Genomic DNA, 22149 nt, shown 5'->3' on the forward strand with positions numbered 1-22149 from the left:
CTTAGGTCAGGGTGAGCTCACGGGCTAGTTCGTTATTCATAATAATTTTTCAACAGCGCATGCTACACACGGACACGGGACGAGAAAACACACACACGAGCGCTGAACTGCAACTTTATTTGATAAAAGGCGCCAACCTCTACATATATACCCTCAAGGAACCGCCCACTAGGGTAAAACCTAAAATCACTGCACGTGTCAAGCCACAAGCAAGAAAAAATATTCAAGAGTTAAGCATACAATACAAGGGTGACCAAGACCGCAAAAAGGAAGAAAGATTACAAGAAGCAGCGAGAAGAAATTATTTCACTTGCCCTTTTTTTGCGTAACAAACAGTGGGCAGAAATCGTTTTTAAAAGTGGTAAAAGCACAAATCGCGGTAACTAAGCATGATGATGACCGAGGCGAAAAAAAAAAAACATCTGAAGTGCATGAGGGCCAACAACTAACACGGCTAAAAAAAGTGGTGACAAATGAGATGTAAAAAGTGCTAACACGAAGACTAAAAGAGATAAAACAGAGGTACAAAAAGGAGGGTAAAAGCAAAAGTAAAAACGAAGGAAGAACTACCGGAAAAAACCAGGTCAAAATCACATAAAACCAGACAGGAACGCTATCTCTTTGTTTGACAGAGAAACAGAAGGCGTACTAACGCATTCACTCTTGAGGTTACAAATCTTGGCTGCTTCTATTATTTCGCGAGTCAGCTGGTAGGGGCATTTCTTCAGAATGGTTGTTCTTTTGAACATGGGGGTGCATTGTTCTTTTTTTTTTTCGCCTCGGTCATCATCATGCTTAGTTACCGCGATTTGTGCTTTTACCACTTTTAAAAACGATTTCTGCCCACTGTTTGTTACGCAAAAAAAGGGCACGTGAAATAATTTCTTCTCGCTGCTTCTTGTAATCTTTCTTCCTTTTTGCGGTCTTGGTCACCCTTGTACTGTATGCTTAACTCTTGAATATTTTTTCTTGCTTGTGGCTTGACACGTGCAGTGATTGACACGTGCAGTAGAGGTTGGCGCCTTTTCTCAAATAAAGTTGCAGTTCAGCGCTCGTGTGTGTGTTTCCTCGTCTTGTGTCCTTGTGTAGCATGCGCTGTTGAAAAATTATTACTCCTTAGGTCGTTCCCCGCTTCGTCGTCTTCCTCGGCTGAGGTACTTGGATACTCGGAAGTGTCCAGAAGAGCGTGTTGTCGGGCTAGTCGGATCCCATATCTTGTTTCAAGGAAACGTCCAAAGGCGAACACCTGCAGCGTAACGTAAGAGTAGCGCAAAACCAGGACGACGGACACAAGGGGAGAGAACACACACCAACACAGGCGCTAACTTCCGACTGACGAAGAAAACCAAACCCAACCAAGTGAATGGAACCTGAGCAAAAGTAGCGCATGCGCTGACCTAAGATAAAAAATCGAAGAAAAGGTGCGAAAAATGCGATAAAAAATGTAAGGTCACGGATGTTTTGAACCCAAGAAGGCCAGCTCTCGTTTAGGCTTCGAGAGCACAATAATAACATGAAGACTTATACCAGCAGCAATCTAGCTTTGCACTGCAAAGATTGCAAGTGCGTGCTTTTTTTGGACAAATGCTCAGTCGTTGCTAAGAGTAGAGATAAGCTAACTCGCGAAATTGTGGAAGCTGCACAGATTGCTGCCTTACAAGATAACTGCGTTAGTACTCCGTCCATTTCCTTGTCTAAACGAGAGCTGGCCTTCTTGGGTTCAAAACATCCGTGACCTTACATTTTTTATCGCATTTTTCGCACCTTTTTTTCGATTTTTTATCTTAGGTCAGCGCATGCGCTACTTTTGCTCAGGTTCCGTTCACTTGGTTGGGTTTGGTTTTCTTCGTCAGTCGGAAGTTAGCGCCTGTGTTGTTGGTGTGTGTTCTCTCCCCTTGTGTCCGTCGTCCTGGTTTTGCGCTACTCTTACGTTATGGATCAATACCGACTCGCCCAAATTTCCACCCTGGTGAACCTGCAGCGTCGTCACCCCGCTTCATCCGCTGAGGCACTTGGATACTCGGAAATGTCCAGAAGAGCGTGTTGTCGGGCTAGTCTTTTCCGGCCAGGTGGATCCTATATCTTGTTTCAAGGAAATGCCCCAAAGGCGAACACCTGCTGCGGCGTCACCCCGCTGTTGACAAAAGAGCGAGGCGCGGTTGAATGGCAGACGCCCGTCTCCACAGGTGGCAGCAGGCGTTGAGTCATGTCACCCTGGCAGATGCACACACAAAGTCGCAGGGTCAATACTGCTGCGTTGGGTGCCGTTTAAGGGGAACTCCGGAAAACACGTCGTGGCAGTTAGGCAGAAGTGGTGGTACGTGGAATCCAGGAGTCGTATCTGTCCCATCGTGTCTGGTTCCACCTTTCAGGAGGTCGCATGGGAGCGCGTGCATGAAGAAAGACCACTTTCGCAGAACCACACACTGCCTCTGGGAATGGCCTATGTGGATACAGGTGTGACGGGAACACACAAAGAGAGTTAGGGGGGGGGGGGGGGGGGGGGGCTAGAGACATAACAGCACGTCCGCCGCCCGAAGAGGTCTCGAAGTGGTTGCAGCCAACGCTGCTGCGCGCAGAGACCTGGAGTTGTGTCCGTTCGGCTTTTAGTCACAGCTGGGCCCAAAGGTTCTTCTTGCTTCGTTGACTTGACAACTGTAACGGTCTCAACCAGCAAAGTCCAAAGCCCAACAAGCAGAAAGCGCCAAACCGACTTTAAGAACTGCCAAGCTGTTTTCGGTTAACAAAGCCTCTGTCGAGTAAATGAGCTGTCGCGTGAAATTTACCTCCTCCTCCGAAAGTTTCCAAGTTCGACCAAACCAGAATACACAGAGCTTGTTTAGCCAAAAGGGAAAATTTCCTAAGATTTTGATCGGTGCAGTAGCTCGGTCTAGTCACAGAAAGCCACCTTCCGTGAGAGCATAAAGAGAAGGTGGAGCTCCGGAACACGCATACAAACAGATAAAAAATGATTCCCGCTAACGCAAATGAACATACAAATTTGTCTAGCCGATTAATGTCTGGGGAGTCAGGAAAGGGCATTACACGGGAAAGCTTCGGCTGAGGCCATCACCGTTGCCATTACTCGCACCTTTCGGCAACGCATGTGAACGGAATGCTCCCGCAACGCCAAGCTCCAAAATTTTTCTTGCATTTCTGTACAGGAGTTAAATGAACAAAAATAAACAAGCATTAAACTCAAGACGGGATTATTCCTCGAATCCGCCCACAAACAGCGTTGCGACTCAAGGAATTTACTGGTTCCTATTCTTCAGCCACCCCCTGCGCGGCCGCGGTCCGATAGCTGCTCTAGCAGATGAAAAATGACACAAGGCTAGGAACTTCAGCTTGGGACCGTGAACTGTTCCTCGTCCAAGTCTCGCGGTTCTGAAGTTTGGCTGGCGCTTAGAAAGCAGAACGCGAGAAGGGAACGAACGAGTGCGAATGCCGTGCCAGTGAATCTGCCTCTCTCGGATTTGGTTCGCGCGTTGCGTCCTCGTAGCTTGAGTTCCTTTCATGCGGCGCGTGCGAACTCTTGAGAGCTGAGGTGCCAAGTTGAGGCGGTTACCCGGTTGTTCGGTTTTTCGTGCAGCAGTCAACATGAGCTTTACTTTCCCCTTCATTAACACTTCCCGTTTGACTACCTCTGTGCGCTGCCGCTCTGTGGAAACCTTCGCTGTTGATTTGCCTGGCGCGTCACTAAGAATCGCGGAACCGTCACGGGTTAAGTCGCCGGCGTCCGCCTCATCGTCAGTTTGTAAAAGTGCCTGCCCTAGCTCACCACCGTGAGAATTTATCAGGCTTACTGGGTCATGTTTGCCGTCTCCAACTACGTGCTCTGCTGGCGCTGCGAATTCACGAGCCTTCGAAATGGTGAGGACCTGCGCAGCATTATCTACAAAACTAAGGCCCTTTTCTTTGGGCAGCATATCCGAGCGATTTGAGAAAATCGAGGGATGCTGCTTAGGCAGGTTTTGGGAGACGGCTGCCTCGGTAAGACGCACCCCGAGCGGGCTCTCGATCGCGACGCGGGCAATAAGTTGGTCGTGTTGGATACCCTTCCTATCCTTATACTGGCAGTATAGCAGGCCAGAACGGAGCTGGAAAGTTATGTTCTTCCGTGACACACCCATGTCACTTTAGTGACTCAAGTTTCGTAGAGTTTGTGAACGTTTCCCTGTCCACACAAAGGAGTTCGAGAAAGCCATCCGAGAGGGGCAACACAAGATTGGTATTCAATTCCTCACCTAGCCCCAGCTCATCACTTGCGCCTGATTCGGAAGACTCACTATAGCCTGCACTACTGACGGTACTCTTTACCCCAGTGCTAGAAGTGAGTAAGTCCTGGGCTGGCTCGTCATTAGGTAACGCGGAGCCGTCACGGGTTAAGTCGCCGGCGTTCGTCTCTTCGCCAGTCTTTATTAGAGCCGGCTCTGGCTCACCACTGTGAGAATTTATCATGCTTACAGGGTCATGTTTGCCTTCTTCACCCGCGTGCTTTGCTGGCGCTTCGAATTCTCGAGCCTTCGAACTGGTGAGGACCTGCGCAGAATTACCTTCAAAACTAACGCCTTTTTCTTTGAGCAGCACATCCGAGCGATTTGAGAAAACTGAGGGAGACTGCATAGGCAGGTTTTGAGAGACAGCTGCCTCGGTCAGAAGCACCCCGAGCGGGCTCTCGATTGCAACGCGGGAAATGGGCGAATATTCGCTGTTTTGACCAGCGATTTCAATTTTTCTTCGCGCCGAAACCTCCTGATTTAATGTCGAATTAATCTCGGCGCGCTTCGCCTCTAAAATTTGTTGCAACTCCAAACGATTTAGAGCAAGTTGCCTTTCATCGGGTTCCTTGAGACGAAGGCGTTCTTTTTCTATCCTGTCAGCCTCCTCTTTAGCGGCTTCCTTGCGGTAAAGGCGTTCTTTTTCAACCCTGACGGCCTCCTCCTTGCGTTCTTTTTCAACCCTGACGACCTCCTCCTTAGCCCTCCTGATTCCCTCCTGAATGACCTCCTAGGTCTCCAAAATTCCGTCACCCTCAGCACCACATTCCTTAATAGCCTCAATCAGCTGCGGCTTTCTGTCACTTTTCCTGACCTCAATACCCAGTTTTCCACAAAGCAAAATCAACTCTGGCTTCTTTAGTTTGCTCAAATCCATGGCAACTCCCAAACAAGGACTTTCAAAACAAGCTGCTACGTGAAATGCTTAAGCGAGCACGTGCAGAAAAACAATCTACAGGTCGTGATAAATTTCCAGAGTTATCAGCCTGGCAGATTCTTAGAGAAAGTCAAGCGCTCACCACTGCTGAAGCCAGGACCAAGCGTGGACAATCCCGCCGCTGCCAACCAGTTGATATGTTTTGCCGAGCTAGTAGTGTGTTCCACCAGGCATCGGGTCCAGGAGCACCACCGCTGTGCCGACGGAGGAAGGAATGTGGGCCGGAGACAGGGAGTAGGGAAAATGAAGGAAAAACTGTATTCACATATTTACAAAATTATTTACAAGCAAAGACAAACAAGGTAAAAGCTGAGAAGTCTCAGGGAAACGCTGAAGGAATCGCTCACGAAATCGCTCCGGGAATGGCTCCTCGATGAACGTGTCGAGCGCTTTAAATAGACCCTCCCGAGATCTTCCCGCCTTTTCCGACCAATCGTAGGGACTTCGTCCGGGTGCTCCTTAGGTCGTTCCCCGCTTCGTCGTCTTCCTCGGCTGAGGCACTTGGTTGGTTGGTTGGTTTATGGGGTTTAACGTCCCAAAGCGACAAGCGACTAAGGCTATGAGAGACGCCGTAGTGGAGGGCTCCGGAAATTTCGACCACCTGGGGTTCTTTAACGTGCACTGACATCGCACAGTACACGGGCCTCTAGAATTTCTCCTCCAAAGAAATTCCAGCCGCCGCGGCCGGGATCGAACCCGCGTCTTTTGGTTCAGCAGCCGAGCACCATAGCCACTGAGCCACCGCGGCGGCTCCGGCTGAGGCACTTGGATACTCGGAAGTGTCCAGAAGAGCGTGTTGTCGGTCTAGTCGGATCCCATATCTTGTTTCAAGGAAACGTCCAAAGGCGAACACCTGCAGCGTCGTCACCCCGCTTCATCCGCTGAGGCACTTGGATACTCGGAAGTGTCCAGAAGAGCGTGTTGTCGGGCTAGTCTTTTCCGGCCAGGTGGATCCTATATCTTGTTTCAGGGAAATGCCCCAAAGGCGAACACCTGCTGCGTCGTCACCCCGCTGTTGACAAAAGAGCGAGGCGCGGTTGAATGGCAGACGCCCGTCTCCACAGGTGGCAGCAGGCGTTGAGTCATGTCACCCTGGCAGATGCACACACAAAGTCGCAGGGTCAATACTGCTGCGTTGGGTGCCGTTTAAGGGGAACTCCGGAAAACACGCCGTGGCAGTTAGGCAGAAGTGGTGGTACGTGGAATCCAGGAGTCGTATCTGTCCCATCGTGTCTGGTTCCACCTTTCAGGAGGTCGCATGGGAGCGCGTGCATGAAGAAAGACCACTTTCGCAGAACCACACACTGCCTCTGGGAATGGCCTATGTGGATACAGGTGTGACGGGAGCACACAAAGAGCGTTGGGGGGGGGGGTAGAGACACAACATTGACCACATGATCATTACGTACAGCGATACCTTGTCCCACGTCATTTCCGCGCAGGCGGCTTCATCGACTTTAGGTAACCTAACCTCGTCTACCTGTCCTTCCTCTTCTGCAACTGCAAATAATATTCAGCCGAACACCTCTTCTGCCTCCACGTCCGTGGGTGTAAATGACTCTGACCTAGTCTCCCTCTTTAATGATTTTCAGTCAGATGTTGAAATGTCTACTCCATCTCAGAAGCGTCGTGCTTCCTCTTCTCCTTCTAAATCTGACCATCATCATGGTAAGACTAAGAAAAGTTCGCCTGGAATTTCAAAGAAAACAGATGTGTTGAAAGAGGCTGTTGCGGCTACGTTTTTAAAGCAATAATCATGGCGGGAATATCTGTTCTACAGTGGAATTGTCGCTCTATATCATCTTCTTTCCCCGATTTACAGCAGCTTATACTAAAACATAGTCCAGACATTATTTTAATACAGGAGTCGTGGCTCAATCCTAATCGCCCATTTGCAATTAAAAATTTCTCCGTTTTTAGAAATGATCGCCCAAACGGCAGGGGTGGGGGCTTACTAACATTGATTTCAACGAAACTGTATCATCGTGCTAAAGTGTCTCACAAAATTATGAGACCTGATTGTGAGATACTTGCCGTTGAAATCATTATTCCGCAGTGCGCCCCTGTTACGGTGGCAAATATCTACTTCCCCGCAGGAGTCCGTAGGACGGATGAGCTCGATGCGTTACTGCGCATCAGCAGACGAGTAGTTCTAGCTGGGGACTTCAATTCTCATCATGTAATTTGGGGTTTCAGATCAGACTTTAGCGGGAAATTACTTTGGTCTTGGATGTCAGCAAACGGCGTGTGCTGTTACAATAGTCGCGCCATAACTTACATGAGGGCTAATTCTCGATCAGCAATTGATTTAACGCTAGCAGTTAATGGTACAGCGGTATCTTCGTGGTGTACAGTTGACTGCGGTACGTCCAGTGACCACTCCCCAATCACTTTCACTATTGCGTGCAGTCCAGTCAGGGCGACTGGTTCGCCACAAAAATTTATAAATACTACACTGTTCAAGAACCTCCTAGGTGAGGCCCTCTCGTCTGTTTCCCCCTCCGATAAATCTGACGGGGGCCCTCAGGTATTAAATTCAGTGTTAGACGCCTCTCGGCGAGCAGTCTTTACAGTCCGGTCAGGCGTTGTAAATAAGACTCCTTCCAGTTGGTGGAATGACGACTGCGAAAAAGCCTATCGTCGAAGGAAAGCTGCATGGAAGAGTCTAACGCACAACCAGTGCCCAAAGAACTGGATAAATTACAAATTCTTTGCAGCCTCTTTTAAAAGAACAATATCTAAGGCTAAGGATGATTACAATGCCAGTCTGAACACCTATTTTTCTAACCCAGTCAACCGGAAGTCTCTCTATAGATTTATGGAGCGTACTAATGTGCTGCCCTCCTCTCATTTCTCTGAGCCCACAGTATAGCCACCTCGGAACGAAAAAGATTAACTAGAGCCCAGAGCTCAGTGCCTTCCTGTGCGTTTTCGTGCTCGCACTACCTTTCCATCAACCTAGTTTCATTTGGGTGGAGACTTCACTAAGGTATCTACATCTGATTTAGTGTCGGTAGTTAATTGCCTGCAGTCTGCTGCCCCTGGGATTGACGGAGTAACAGTTGGCATGCTGAAAATCCTAATGCAAGACTTTGCCCCGTATCTCTTGCAGATTGTGAACTGGTCTTTTGAAAAAGCCTGGGCTCCACAAAATTGGAAAACCGCGAAAATTATTTTATTGCTGAAACAGCAGGGGAAGGGTTTTGATCTCGACAATATTCGGCCGATTGCTCTCACATCAAATTTGGTTAAGCTTGTAAAACAGGCAGTCTTCAGCCGCCTCAAGAGTCATATTTTGAGTCTTCAAGGATTTAGCGAGGCTCAGATTGGTTTCCGCCGGGGGTGTTCGATTTGGACCGCGCACATAGACTTGGAGAGCTGTATTAAGGTTGCTATGAGGCAAAATGAGGTATCAGCTCTGGTTACTCTAGATATTGCAAAGGCCTATAATAGCGTTGAACACATCATTTTGCTTCATAAACTGGCTAATGTACAACCTCCTTTGTACCTCTTTGCGTGGATCAGAGAGTTCTTAAGGAATGCAGAATTCTTTTGTTCTAAGGGTACGTTAACTTCTACAACATACGCCCAGTCTAGAGGTGTCCCCCAAGGCTCCGTTCTTTCACAGTTATTGTTTAACATACTAATGCGTGATATCCCGATTCACCCAGCCGTCAAAGTTTATGTGCATGCGGATGATATTGTTTTTATCGCTTCTGCCAAAGACATTCATATCCTGTATCAATTACTGCGAGAGTATTTAAATGCTCTGGAAGTTTGGCTAGACAGCCTAACGTTAACTTTAAATGTCAACAAGCGTGTCGTCCTTGTTTTCCCACAGGCAACCCCTCTTTACATCTCTCTGTCGTATCACTCTATCCTGATCCCGCAAGTTGATTCAACAAAATACTTCGGTATAATATATGGCCCGCATTTAGACTGGCGGCCTCACATTCGAAGCACGGCGCTTAAGGGTGAGCGTGCCCTTGGCCGGTTAGTGTGGATCAGAAACCAAAAATTCGATATACGACGGGACGGGACACTCTACTCCTTCTTTATAACACCTATGTACGGCCAATACTTGAATTCGGCTCCGTTCTCTTTTCTGGGTGCCCAAAGTACAAGCGTGAACCCCTGTTTGTTATGGAGCGACGCGCTCTGCGCCTTTGCTTAGGTGTGTCTAAAACAGTAGCTAAAGCTGTGTTGTACTTGAAGGCGCGGATACCTGGTCTCAATTCGTGGTTTGAGCTTATCACTGTGCGGACATTTTTAAGGTCTTTGTAGCCAGTTCCTGGATTGGCTAACCCTATATTTACAACGAACCCCAACTCTCGTTTGGTACTACCTGGCCTCGGTATAAGCTCCCTCAGGTGGTGTTCACTAATTCCCTGCTGTGAAATATTTCTGTATCAATGAGATCTTTAGTACTAGTCAACCACAGGCCGGCTGATACGGCAGTCTTCTTTGACACCGTCCTCCCAAAGAATGCTAGGAACCTGCCCGCCATTGTGTTAAATAGGCTTATAGAGGAGTACCTAGATAATTTTCCTAACCATATTGCCGTTTATACAGATGCCTCCCAGCAAAATGAAAAGGCAGCTGTTGGCATTTACTCAGGGGCTCTTGATTGCAGCTACTCATTTCGGGCCCCTGACTGTATCCCTATTTTTGTAGCTGAGTTTCTGGCATTGAGTTGGCCTTAATAAGGATTCCTGGCAGTATCACTCGGTTTATCATACTCTCAGACAGCCTTTCTGTTTTGACAGTGCTCGAAAACTCGAGGGATACTCCTATGAGCCGTTCCCTTCAATTTTTTATTCCTCCACATGTTACAGAAGTACGCTTTCACTGGGTCCCTGGGCACTGTGGCATTGTTTCTAATGAGAGGGCTGATTTTTTAGCAAAGTCTGCCCTTGATGGTCCTATTGTCCCTTTCGTCCCAAATACTGTTTACTTGACTCTAGCACGCTTTCAGCGATTCCAGCGTTTCTACACCTTGAGCCATGAACCTCTCCTCGCTGCAGCGGATTTTCAACACCTGGCATTTACTAGGAGTGTGCGGATGTGCAGCTCGAGGCAATTTGAGGTGTCCATGACCCTTTTGCGCTGCAGGATATCGCGGCTAAATCTTTATTTATGCCGATCGGGGTTTTCGATGACCAAGCTTTGAGTCTTGAGGCGAAATTTAGTCTATAGAACACTCTTTCCTCTCCTGCCGGCGGTTTGCTGCTCTCACCGCCTGGCGATGAAGTGGGCCGACTGCGGAGGGAAGTCTCCAGGAGTCGCAGCAAGCTTCAAGGTTTATTTACATATTTTACAACGTAAACAGAGAGACCAAAAATCAGGAAAGAAGCTCTGTACACACGACAGATTGCGGCTTAAGTACAATTCATATTCCCGAGGCACCGAGCTAGGGAATCTGATCTCTGGCCCAGTGTCCAATGCGCCGTGAGCCTCTTCATAGGCTCCGCCCTCACCACGTGACCGCGCACATCTCACAGACACACACACTGGCAAGGAGGAATCCCGGCGCCCTGCAGTCGCGGACGGCGTGGTTTCTCGCGGGCCGACCAGGCCCAAGGGTCGTTGGCTTCTATGCGGCAATCCTGCCGTCGGAAACACGAGATCGGATGGCTCGCACCGGAGGACTCTTCAGGAGGGAGGGAAAAATCAGCCGTCTTTGTCGGGCCCCGCTGTAGTGTAGGCGTGAACCGCCCTTGAAGACCGTGAGCCATGACAGCAAACGCATGGAACGAAACGCCGTTTATTCAGTGACGCACACGCATATATATACACACACAACTGTAGCCCCCTGGCGGTGTTCACATTGAAAAGGAAACAAGAACTAACTATACAACATATTCGCTCCCTTTATGTTAAGGTTAGTGAATTAGTGGATTAGTACGTACTACACCATCTCAAAGGATTTACTAATATCATTGCACATGTACATGTAAACCACAACAGTCACAACACAGTCCATTCATGCACTTTTCACCTAGAGGTCACACTAGCCTACATGTAGCCATATCGGTCAGGCGGTCGTCTCTTGCGAGGTGGCAGCACACGGCGCGGAGGGTCCGGCGTTGGAAGCAACGCCTCTGTTGTGTCTTGAGGTGGGTCCGGAGTGCGAAGAACTGGTCCGAGCAATCGTGGGGCGTCAGAAGGCGACCCATGCTGAATGCGGACACACTCACCACGCTCACTGGGGTTCCACGATTGAAGCGCCGCTGGAATCCTCGACAGCTTGGCCGCATTCCATATCTTGCCGTCGTCGAGACTGAAAGACGATCGCCCATGTTTCTTCGTTACCTAGCGGGGACCCGTGAAAGCGAAGTCTCCCTTGAACGAAGTACCTGACTTCTTCACCCGCACATAGTCCCCAACTTTCACAGTAGTCTCTTTAGCAGACCTGCGGCTATCCGTATACTTCTTACTGTATTGTTCAAATGTTTAGGGGAACATTTGAACAACACAGTTCCCACTTCGAGTTATTGATCGATTCGCTCTCGCCCTACCATAAGCTTGCCGTCCTGGTTAGCTCAATTGGTAGAGCGACTGCTCCGGTGTAGCGGTGGTCCTGGGTTCGAACCCCGGACCAGGACGAATTTTTCTTTAACTACGAAGTTTCTGAGAAAGCTGTATAGCTTTCCTTTGTAGCCGTATGGCTGCGCTCGGGTGGATGTCAATGAGTAATTACTCCCTTATTACTTCTTACTGTACTGCTGTTGCTTCTTCACCCGTTCGCGCAGGCGCTCCAGCTCAGAGTCTGGGGAGCTGAAAAAGGCAGGCGACGGGTATCCGACAATATCAACTCTTGTTCTTCGTAAGCGTCCATGGAGCAGTAATGCAGGGGTAAGCCCCGTAGTAGCGTGCGGAGTGCAGCGATAAATTCCAAGGTACTCGATTACCGCTTGACGAAGCGGACTCTGCTCTAACGCTTCCACTTGAACATACGACTTGAAAACTCTGTTGAAGCGTTCAACTTCCCCGTTCGCTTGAGGATGATACAAGGATGAGTGCAGAAGGCGGATGCCACGATCTTTTAGAAATTGCTCAAACTCTCTAGACGTGAACTGTGGTCCATTAGAACAAACGACTTCATCCGGGTAACCTTCGCGGGAAAATACAGAAAGCAAAAACTTTGTGACTGTAGTGGTGGAGACGTCGGAGCTGAAGTGTACCTCGGGCCACTTCGAAAAATAGTCCACCAGAGTAATCGCAAACCGACAGTCATGCGGAGCTCGCTCCAGGGGTCCTACGGTGTCGAGTGCTATCTTTTGCCATGGGCCGTCTGGGAATGGCACTGGCTTCAGTGGTGTAGCAGATACTTTGGCGCTCTTGTCTGCTCCCTGGCAGATGCTGCAGGTCTGAATCGCGAGCTCGACTTGCCGATCCATGCCCGGCCACCAACACCGCTCTCGTAGACGCGCCTTCGTCCTGACAATTCCGGGATGGGCCTCATGTGCTGTGGCGATCACTTGCGGAGTGAGTGCTTCTGGAACAATAAGACTCTCTCCGCGGAGCAACAAATTATCAACAATGGACAATTCTTGCTGCACCTTGCAGTATGGTTTAAGTTCAACCGGAAGCAATTTGTGCGGAGGCCACGACGACTGGACGTAAGAAATTACTTGTTGTAATGTGTTGTCTTCAGCTATACTCTGCTGGAATTGCTCTTTGGTGATGCAGAATGGCGCTTGAATGAATGCTACCACTTCGTCTGTAGACGTTTCGTCCTGCTGTAACGCAACTGGAAGACGGGACAGAGCGTCTGCAACTTGGTTTTCCAATCCCTTCCGGTATTGCACCGTATAGTTAAACCGAAGAAGTCGCTCTGCCCAGCGTGCTATGCGCAGCGGCCGTCTACCAGTACCTTGACTTGACAACAGAGATACCAAAGCCTGGTGATCTGTGCAGTGTGAAGTGGCGCCCCCAAAGATACGTGCGCCAATGCTCGATAGCCCAGACACACGCGAGCGCTTCGCGTTCTCCCACAGAGTACCTTCTTTCTGCAGGCGACAGAGTCCTTGACGCAAACGCCACTGTGAATAACTCGTGTCCATGCCTTTGTTGAAGAACTGCTTCGAGGCCGCAGTCGGATGCATATGTGGCGACAACGACTGGAAGTGATGCCTTGAACATCCGGAGTACTGTCCCGGAATCGAGCATGGACTTAACCTTTTGAAAGCTGGCGTCAACATTCTCAGACCAAATAAAAGGCACATTGTTGCGAAGAAGGGCCCGCATAGGCTCGACTATATCGGCTAAATTTGGAACGAACTTTGCGTAATATTCCACTAAGCCAAGGAAGGATCGAAGACCAGCAGCATCCGCGGGAGCAGGGATGTTTTTGATGGATTCTACCTTCTCCGGTTGCGGAATGATGCCGTCGGGCGTGACTTTGGGGCCCAAGAATGAAAGTTCATTTGTGTAAAATACACACTTGTCATTTAGCTTGAGCCCTGCTTCTTTTATACGCCTGAGAACGGTCGCAAGGTTTGCCCAGTGGTCTTTTTCACTCTTTCCAAAAACAATGATGTCATCGATGTAAAACAAGACACCAGAACATCCTTGAAGAATTTGCGACATCATGCGTTGGAAAGCCGAGGGGCGGAAGCTAATCCAAAGCATACAAGCTTGAAGCGATAATGTCCGTCGTGTGTTTCAAAGTCTGTTAAGTCACGGCTCTCTGGATGCAGCAAAACTTGATGATAAGCAGATGCCAGATCTAACTTGGAAAAGTGTGTTGCACCCACAAGGCTGTGCAACAGTTCTTCAGTGTGGGGAAGGGTGAAATTGTCCGGCACGACGGCCTTGTTGGCTTCTCGAAGGTCGACACACAGGCGAATCCATCCATCTTTTTTATTTACCACGACGATAGGGGAGACCCATTCTGATGCGTTGACGCGCTCAATCACATCCGTCTCTTCCAGCCGACGAAGTGCTTCTGAGACCAACGGTCGTAATGACAGTGGTAGGCGGCGAAGCTTAGACGCAGTGGGTTGGACGGATGGACGCGTTTTGTCCTGGTGAACAAAAGTTTTAGCCAGACCAATGCCCTCTCTAAACAGACAATGGAACTCTTCTCTTAAGTAGCTGGGGAGCCCAGAATAAAACGGATGCGTTTCTTTCACAGAACATCGTTCTTGGCTACCAGCTGCAGTGGCAGTTGTCTCAAGGCAACAAAGGGATGAGCCCTCAATTCGTAGATTAAGAGCTCTAATCGCATCGATACCGAGAAGCGAAGTGCCCCGATACACGACATAAAACAAAATGGATGCTGTACGAGCAATGTACGTAACCTCAGAGACAAAACATCCATGCACCGGTATGGGCTGTCTTGAATAGTCCAATAACTTAACTAGCGGGGCAGTACAGTGTGCTTTACTGGAGAAATGCTGGTTGAAGAAGCTGTACGACATAATGGAAACTGCTGATCCTGAATCAACTAAGAATGCTAAGCTGGTGTTTCCTACTAAGACATCAATATGAATACCAGGGTGAGTGGATGCGGCCACTACCAGAATGTTTGCAACGTCACTGCGTTCTTCGCTGCTCAGTTCCCGAACAGAAGCCACGCGTCGATCCTTATTGCACACTGACTTGAAATGACCGACCCGACCGCAGCAATGGCAGCGTTTCCCTTTAGCCTGGCAGTGGAACGACGCAGCCGAGTGCTGATTAGAACCGCAACGAAAGCAGTGGAAGGGGGCGTTGCTCTTGGTAGCAACATGCTGTACACTTGTAGACGCAAAAGCTTGGACGTCTTCAGTTGTCTGTTCTAGCTGAGTGGCCACAAGCACAGCACGCGAAAAAGAGAGACTCGAGCCATCGAGCAACAGACGCTCACGGACCTGTTGCGAAGAAATGCCTGTCACTAACTGATTACGGAGCGCATCCTCAAGCACGGGGAACGAACAAGCAGCTGCATGCTCACGTAATGCAACAACATACTCGCTGAGAGATTCTCCTGGCTGCTGGACGCGTTTGCGAAAACGGTGACGTTCTACGACTATATTAGTTTGGGTGGTAAAATGGTTCCCCAAGGCTGTAACCGCATCGTCATATGGCGAAGGTGCCGTCTCTGTCTGTTTTGGCAACAGTCCGGTGCTTGCGCCCTCACTATCTACTGGCAGAGCCTTAGCGGTAGCGCTCTCACCTTCTTTGGCGTCATTGGCTGACACAGGAAGCGTGAAGAATATTCGCTGGCCTTCGACGCCCAGACTGTGGATAAGAAGGGCTTTGCGATGCTCTGCCGAAAAATCAGACGCTCCCGAAGCCAGCATGTAGTCCTCGAATAATCGCACCCATTGTGGCCAAGGAACAGCCGGGCGACCTGGAACAGGCAGAAATGGGGGCGGTGGTGCGAGTCCGGAAAAGCTCATGACTGGAAGCGAAAAGGTTGTTACGCCCGCTCTTCCGTTCATCCTCGTCGCCAACGTAGTGTAGGCGTGAACCGCCCATGAAGACCGTGAGCCATGACAGCAAACGCATGGAACGAAACGCCGTTTATTCAGTGACGCACACACATATATATACACACACAACTGTAGCCCCCTGGCGGTGTTCACATTGAAAAGGAAACAAGAACTAACTATACAACACCCGCTTTGTCGGGCTGCTCAGGGGCACGCGGGCAATAGGTTGGCGCCGCCGTCGCCTCTGCCGTCGCCGCCACTCGGGTCTCTTCCGTCGGTCCACGGGAATGCGCAGTCCGGGAGAAACGCAACACTCAGCACCCCGGCGAAGGGGATTAGGCGCCTTTGTTCACGGCGACGCCGTCGCCAGTAGCCGCCCCCACGCCGGCGTTTCTAATTGCGCTTCCTCCGAACAGCAGCGCTTTCGGTCACGTAGCTCGATGGCGCCTGCCTGGCTCGCCTGTCTCCGCTGGCTGGGCCCCCGATCACAACAACGGGTAAGACCACGGGAGATGGTTACCACACACGGAGGGATTAGAGCACGTGTACAGCGCCGGAGGCGTTCCTTTTTTGTTAAAAGGAGAGTGGTGACATCCAGAATGAGGATTCGAGGCGACGACGAGGTTGGGGTCACAAGGCGGGTCGCAGAATCTGCATGGCTTTGCGAACTCAGGGGGTCTCGTGGGGTCAATTCGGATTGGCTGCGGGATGTGTGCCGCTAGACGATGGATGTCCTGACAAATGCCTGGGATGCGACTGACACGTCGTAATAGGCGTATGACGTGAAGGGCGTCGGTGCGGATGACAATGCGAGCCGTAGGTAGCAGGGGAACGGCGGCCACAGAGCAAAGTGCCTCTTGAACGGCAAGCATCTCCGCACAGAAGGAGGAAGTAGGTTCTGTTATTCAGGGCAGGCTTGCAAGGGTAGTAAAGTGCAGTAGTGGTTTCGCAGGCCCGGATGCCTGCGTCAACGTATAGAACGATGGAGCCATGCGGCAGATGGGCGTCTCGTTGTGTAATTCGTTCGCGAAACGACGCCGCCGCGAGGGTAGGTGATGGCCGACGTAGATCACTTGGTTTGTTATCGCTTAGCTGAACAAAATGCCAGGGAGGGAGAACTGGCTGAGGCGGCTGCAGAATGGAGTGCGAGGAAGCATACGCCCTGAGTGCACACGTTGCGTGTGTAAGGTTAGACTTAATCCGGCGAGCATCCTGTCGTTGCTGCACCAGCTCATGTAGTGTATTCAGCTGCGCATGTTCTTGGAGTGCCACGATCGGGGTGATGCGGGGAAGGCAAGTGATGACCCTCATTGTCTCTCGATTAACGGCTTCAAGGCGATCCCACTGAGCCCACTGAATGCTGGAATTGGGCTTGGTAAACGAGGCGCGGTTGCACAACCGCCCGGACCAACTACCGTGCAACATGAGAGCAGGCGCTGCCGGTTTTAGGAGCAATGCGTAACGCCTGAACCACTTGCTGTTTAGCTCGAGAAAACCAAGCAATCCCTGTTCCTGACTCGTGTATTGTCAAGCCCAAGATTTTTACGGCCGAACTTTCTTGACGTGGAGTTCCGGATAGATGGAGACGAATTGGTGTCGCAGCAAGTTTACGGCGTTCCCAGCGGTTGGCAACTGACACATACGTAGTTTTGGTCACTGAAAGCTGAAGACCAATTGAAGAAGCATAAGTCGACGTAATATCCAGGGCTGATTGTAGGGCCACGGCCGCTATAGATACAAAGCGCAAACCTCGCTTTGCGCATTGCATCAAGCGGCCGTGCTAGGGCGGAGGCTTGAGTCAACAGGTCGTGGTGGGTGCTCCACACAGTGATGTCATCAGCGTACAATAAAAACTTAATATCAGTAACTTCATGTAAGCGCCAAGCAAGGGGGATAAAAGTAATAAGTAATGCGGGCGATAATACTGATCCCTGGGGTACGCCGCGAAGAGGCACGAAGGAACCGACGGCCTCACCACTGAGGCGTATGGCAAAGTGTCGGCCTTCCAGAAAGGATTTTACAAAATTACGCCCTCTAACGGGGAAATGCAGCATGTCAAGCGATTCCAGCATAGCAGCATGACTGATATCATCGCACGCCTTTTCAACGTGCATGGCCAGTACGGTAGGTACATTGTGGCTGCGAGTTGATGCTAGAACTGATGACGCCAAGACAGCCAATCCATCCTCTGTACTTATGGACGTCCAAAAGCCGATTTGGGCGGGGTGATATAAACCGTGGTGCACAAGCCACCACGACAGTCGCGTGGCAAGAATTTTTTCGGTAAGCTTGCACAAAGTGGGAAGCGAAATGGGCCGGAAATTACCAAGGTCTGTCGGCGGCTTCCCCGGCTTTGGGATGGGGATCACAATAGCCGATTTCCAAGCTTGTGGTACCGCGCCTTCTATCCATACCTTGTTGTTGGTGGCGAGTAGTTAGGGAGTACAGCGGAACTCAAGTTCTTGTACGCCTCGTACGGAATGGAGTACGGACCGGGTGCAGTCTTCCGCGGGCCTCATCTATTGCTGCAAGCAACTCCGAGTTCCTCGGTGCCCACCGAGATGACAGAGAATTACTGCGCCATTTCTTTTTCTTAAAAAGCGTTGCGTTCAAAGGCCAAGGCATCGCGCCGAACGGGTGGTGGCGTTCCGTGGACTCTCTGGCAGCGCTACAACACGCTGTCGCGTTCCACTCCTAAAGGTAAAGCTTAAGCGTCATTAATTAGCAATTAATTAGTATTTAGTCATTAACCAAATTAGTAATTCCTCATGACTTAGGAATTAATACTTAATTGTGTGTGACGTCATTCACCAGTGCCACAGAGGCAGTCAAAGTGGTGCGGAAAACGCTTTCGCCTCTACGTCAAAGTGCCCCTGAGATGCCGCCGCCGCTGCGACTGCCGCGCCGTTGCTTCATTGGCCAAACCACAGCCATTTTTTTTATTGCGAAGCAATACTACTTTCGCTTCCACCTCAGCCCGTGTCGTGCCGCGGCCGCATAGCCACGCTTGACCTTTCGCGTGACCTCGCTGCGTGACGTCATACCATCTGTGTAAAAACGGGGCCCCATCTCACGCCGTTGCCTTGCGCGGCGCACAGCCACGGCCGCGGCCTGACTGCGCTCTTCTCGTCAAGCCCATGAGATGCCGCCTCCAGCCTATACGCTTCGGCAGGTTGTAAAGAGAAAGCATCAGCGAGCTACGGAGACAGAAGAACCAGGGTGTCGAACCGGTATTTTTTCGGGTTCGGTTCGGGTTCGGCTTCACGCCTTTCGGGTTCAGTTCCGGGTTCGGCTCCAGAGGGCCATTCCGTTCCGGTTCGAACCGGTTCGGACCGTCTCGAACCGGTTCAAACGGGTTCAAACGGGTTCAGGACAAAAAAATTAGAACGCAGATGGGTCAACCTTGCTATGCGTTTTCTTTTTTCTGGCACATCGGTATACAAAATAAAAAAATGCAAAGATTTGTTTACGAGAACATAAAACTGGGCTAGTTGGTAAGGGTTCATGCTTAAGCAGCGCAGTAAACAGGACAAAAGGAAGTCTGGAGACGACACAGACGCTGACTAACAACTGGTTATTACATTCTCGGAAAATTATATGAAGGCGCAGGCCACAGTGAACAATCCAAAAAACAGAAGAACGAAGATTAAAACTAAAAAACCATACTGCGCATGCCCATCATAGTCGAGTCATGACATATTTTTCAATAAAATTCGAAGACTATATTCCATAGTAGACGGCACTCCTCTATCTCCTGGACCTCGCACAGATGCCACGAAAGCCTGACACCTTATCTACGAAATTGATGGATGGTGAAGCGACACGCTCATCTCCTTCCTTCCTGTTCATAAAGGCCTCCACCATCTCCCTACAATTTCGATCAGGGTGATTAAACAGAAGGCTTGTCTTTCTAAGTGGGGAAGCAGTGGGCATTTGTTCGAACATCACAGATGGGTGAAAAAAGTAGCGGTGTCGTACAACTTGGCTTTGCATTGCCGTGAGTGCCACAATTGCTTCCCTCAGTAAAGAAGACAAGTGTCCTTTTTAATAACCCTGTTTGCATTTGTAGGGAGTTGGTCGAGGCCTTTATGATCAGGAAGGAAGGAGATGAGTGTGTTGCTTCATCATCTGTCAATTTTGTAGATAAGGAGTCAGGCTTTCTTGGCAATTGTGTGAGGCTCAGGAGATAGGAGAGTGCCGTCTACTATGGAAGATAGTCTTCGAATTTCGTTGAAAAAGACATCATGACTCGACTCTGATGTGCATGCGCAGTATGGCTTTTAAGTTTTAACCTTTGTTCTTTTGTTTTTTGGGGTTGTTCCCTGTGTCCTGCGCCTTTATGTACTCTTCCCAAAAAAAACAACCAGTTGTTAGTCAGCGCTCGTGTCGTCTACCGTCTTCCTTTTGGCGTGTTTAGTGCGTTACTTAAGCATGAATAAATTGTTTAATGCGAGATGTTCTCAATTTACCCATTTTATTTTATTCTCCGCAGCAAAAGGATGAATTTACGGCAACAACAGCAAAATGAAATGAACTCGAAATTAATGAAAATTGGCTATGTATACGCTATAATCCACCTTATTAGGTGCAATGCGAAAAGCCGGTGGATTTTGCATCTAGAAAGCCCTCCTGCTTGAGCAGTTTGGGAGACCCCGTCGCGCGAGTAATAGGTTTCCCCTGAAGCTTGAGTCAGTTGACCTTATTGTTCGCAGTGTACTTACAGGGCCCCAAAATTCCTGCCGCACGCGCCCTGTATGTTCTCGCGCACTAGTGAGAAACGAAACTGTCATGTAGCGGCACCTACATACAGACAGAGACCTTTCCGTCGCCCCGAAACCGACTTGCCAGTCACCCCCTCCTTCACTATAGTGCCACGTATCATTGTAGTGTTTGTTCGTTCACGCTCAAGGCTGCAGGAAAGGGCTGTTATCATTTTTGTTCGTGACGCGAGAAGCGACCAGTCTAATCTCGATTGATCGCAGCCATGAAATGCTGCATCTAGGTTTTTCCAGATTACTGTAGATGATATTGTCCTGCTATCTGGAAGTTTCTTTGCCGGCTTTAAATTGAGCGATGCCGCGAGCGGCGGGCATTCGTAGTTCGGCCATATGGTTCGACGACCGACGAGCACGTTTGTTGCTTACGCCGCCGCCGAGTGATTCCGTTCTTTTGCGGGTGCAAGTCAGCCCAAATAAAGTGCTTCGTTTCCAAGACTGGTTGGTGTCTTCCTGACCGCTGGACTGCCGTCACTACAACGTGACATCTGGTGGAGGTGCTGGGTAGCCTTCCATGTACCGGACACCCCCAGCAAGTCGCGACGCCAGCCCTTCAAGTCATTCACCGCAGGACCTGAGTCCAGTCCACCGCGCAAGCCGACGTCTGCTAGGAGACGCACCTGAGTTCGGGATTCTGCCTGACCCTACCCGGAAACGAAAGCCAGCAGGAACGCCCACCATGAGCTTGCCCCAGCCGACGGCCCCAATCATTCTTCACCAGCCCCGGGTGCCACCAACCTTCGACACTTCGCCTGGCGCCGACCCCGAAGAGTGGCTGGAACAGTTCGACCGTGTGGCTGCCTTCAACAACTGGGATGATGCTACGAAGCTTAGGTACGTCTTCTTCGCCTTGGAGGGACCAGCAAAAGTCTGGTTTGAGAATGAGGAAGCTAACCTCACGAACTGGGAAACCTTCAAGGAGCAGCTTCTAAAGACCTTCACGAACGTTGTGCGAAAGGAGAGAGCCCAGCAGCTGCTACAGTCTCGCATACAACACCCAAACGAGACCGTTGCTGTGTACACTGAGGAAATGAAGCGTCTCTTCCGGCGTGCCGACGCAAACATGAAGGAAGAAGAAAAAGTAAGGTTGCTCATGCGAGGAGTTAAAGAGCAACTCTTTGCCGGCCTCGTCCGCAACCCACCGAAAACTGTCGCGGAATTTGTAGAAGAGGCATCCACGATGGAAAAAACTCTGGATGCCCGAGCCCGCCAGTATGACCGCCAGCAGCGCATTTTCTCAGCAAGCTGCCTGGACACCGCTAACAGCAATGACCTGCGGGATGTTATACGTCAAGTTGTGCGAGAGGAGCTCCGACGATTTCTGCCAACGGGAACGCAGCCGCAAATTTCATCGCTCACTGACGTCATCCGGGACGAGGTTCAACAGGCCTTGGGTGTGACGCCGACACCCACGCAGCCTCTGCAGCCCCCAGCCATGACTTACGCCGCAGCTGTGCGCCGTCCTGCCCCTCGACGACGGGACCCAAGCCCCTATCGCCCTCAGCCAGCTGCGTTGGACGGCCGCCCACTCGCCCCAACCCGCCCGTCCTACGAGCGACGCGCGCAGCCGAGGAAATGCGACGAGTGGAGAACTCCCGACCAGCGCCGCCCACTATGCTTCCACTGTGGCGAAGCCGGTCACGTCCTCCGGCACTGCCCATACAGAAGACTGGGCATCCGAGGGTTCTCTTACGATGCTCCACGACCCCGACCCGGCCAGCGACCAGCCGAAATCG

At 50.3% G+C, this 22149-nt stretch overlaps 1 protein-coding gene across 1 annotated transcript; it reads right to left on the reverse strand.

Moving 5' to 3' along the window:
* Nucleotides 1-11232: 11232 nt before the first annotated feature.
* Nucleotides 11233-15647, reverse strand: LOC149344765 (uncharacterized). The gene is made up of 3 exons (XM_089547299.1): nucleotides 13954-15647; nucleotides 11936-11994; nucleotides 11233-11354 (listed from the first exon to the last, which is right to left on the reverse strand). Exons 1-3 carry the CDS (start codon nucleotides 15645-15647, stop codon nucleotides 11233-11235), a joined length of 1875 nt encoding a protein of 624 aa, XP_089403425.1.
* Nucleotides 15648-22149: the final 6502 nt, after the last annotated feature.

The sequence above is a fragment of the Amblyomma mixtum genome, chromosome 5, assembly GCF_055824585.1.
Source record: "Amblyomma mixtum isolate Tamu chromosome 5, ASM5582458v1, whole genome shotgun sequence".
In the NCBI taxonomy this organism is placed as follows: domain Eukaryota; kingdom Metazoa; phylum Arthropoda; class Arachnida; order Ixodida; family Ixodidae; genus Amblyomma; species Amblyomma mixtum.

Bases quoted from the DNA above. Each gene is read 5' to 3' on its own strand.
- LOC149344765 (XM_089547299.1), bottom strand. From the start codon at position 15,647: ATGAACGGAAGAGCGGGCGTAACAACCTTTTCGCTTCCAGTCATGAGC. The intron at 11,995-13,953 runs GTTAGATCTGGC...TGCCTTTTTCAG, and splicing joins GGTGCAACACACTTTTCCAA to CTCCCCAGACTCTGAGCTGG. The intron at 11,355-11,935 runs GTAAGAAGTAAT...TGCTCGGACCAG, and splicing joins GAAGAAGCAACAGCAGTACA to TTCTTCGCACTCCGGACCCA.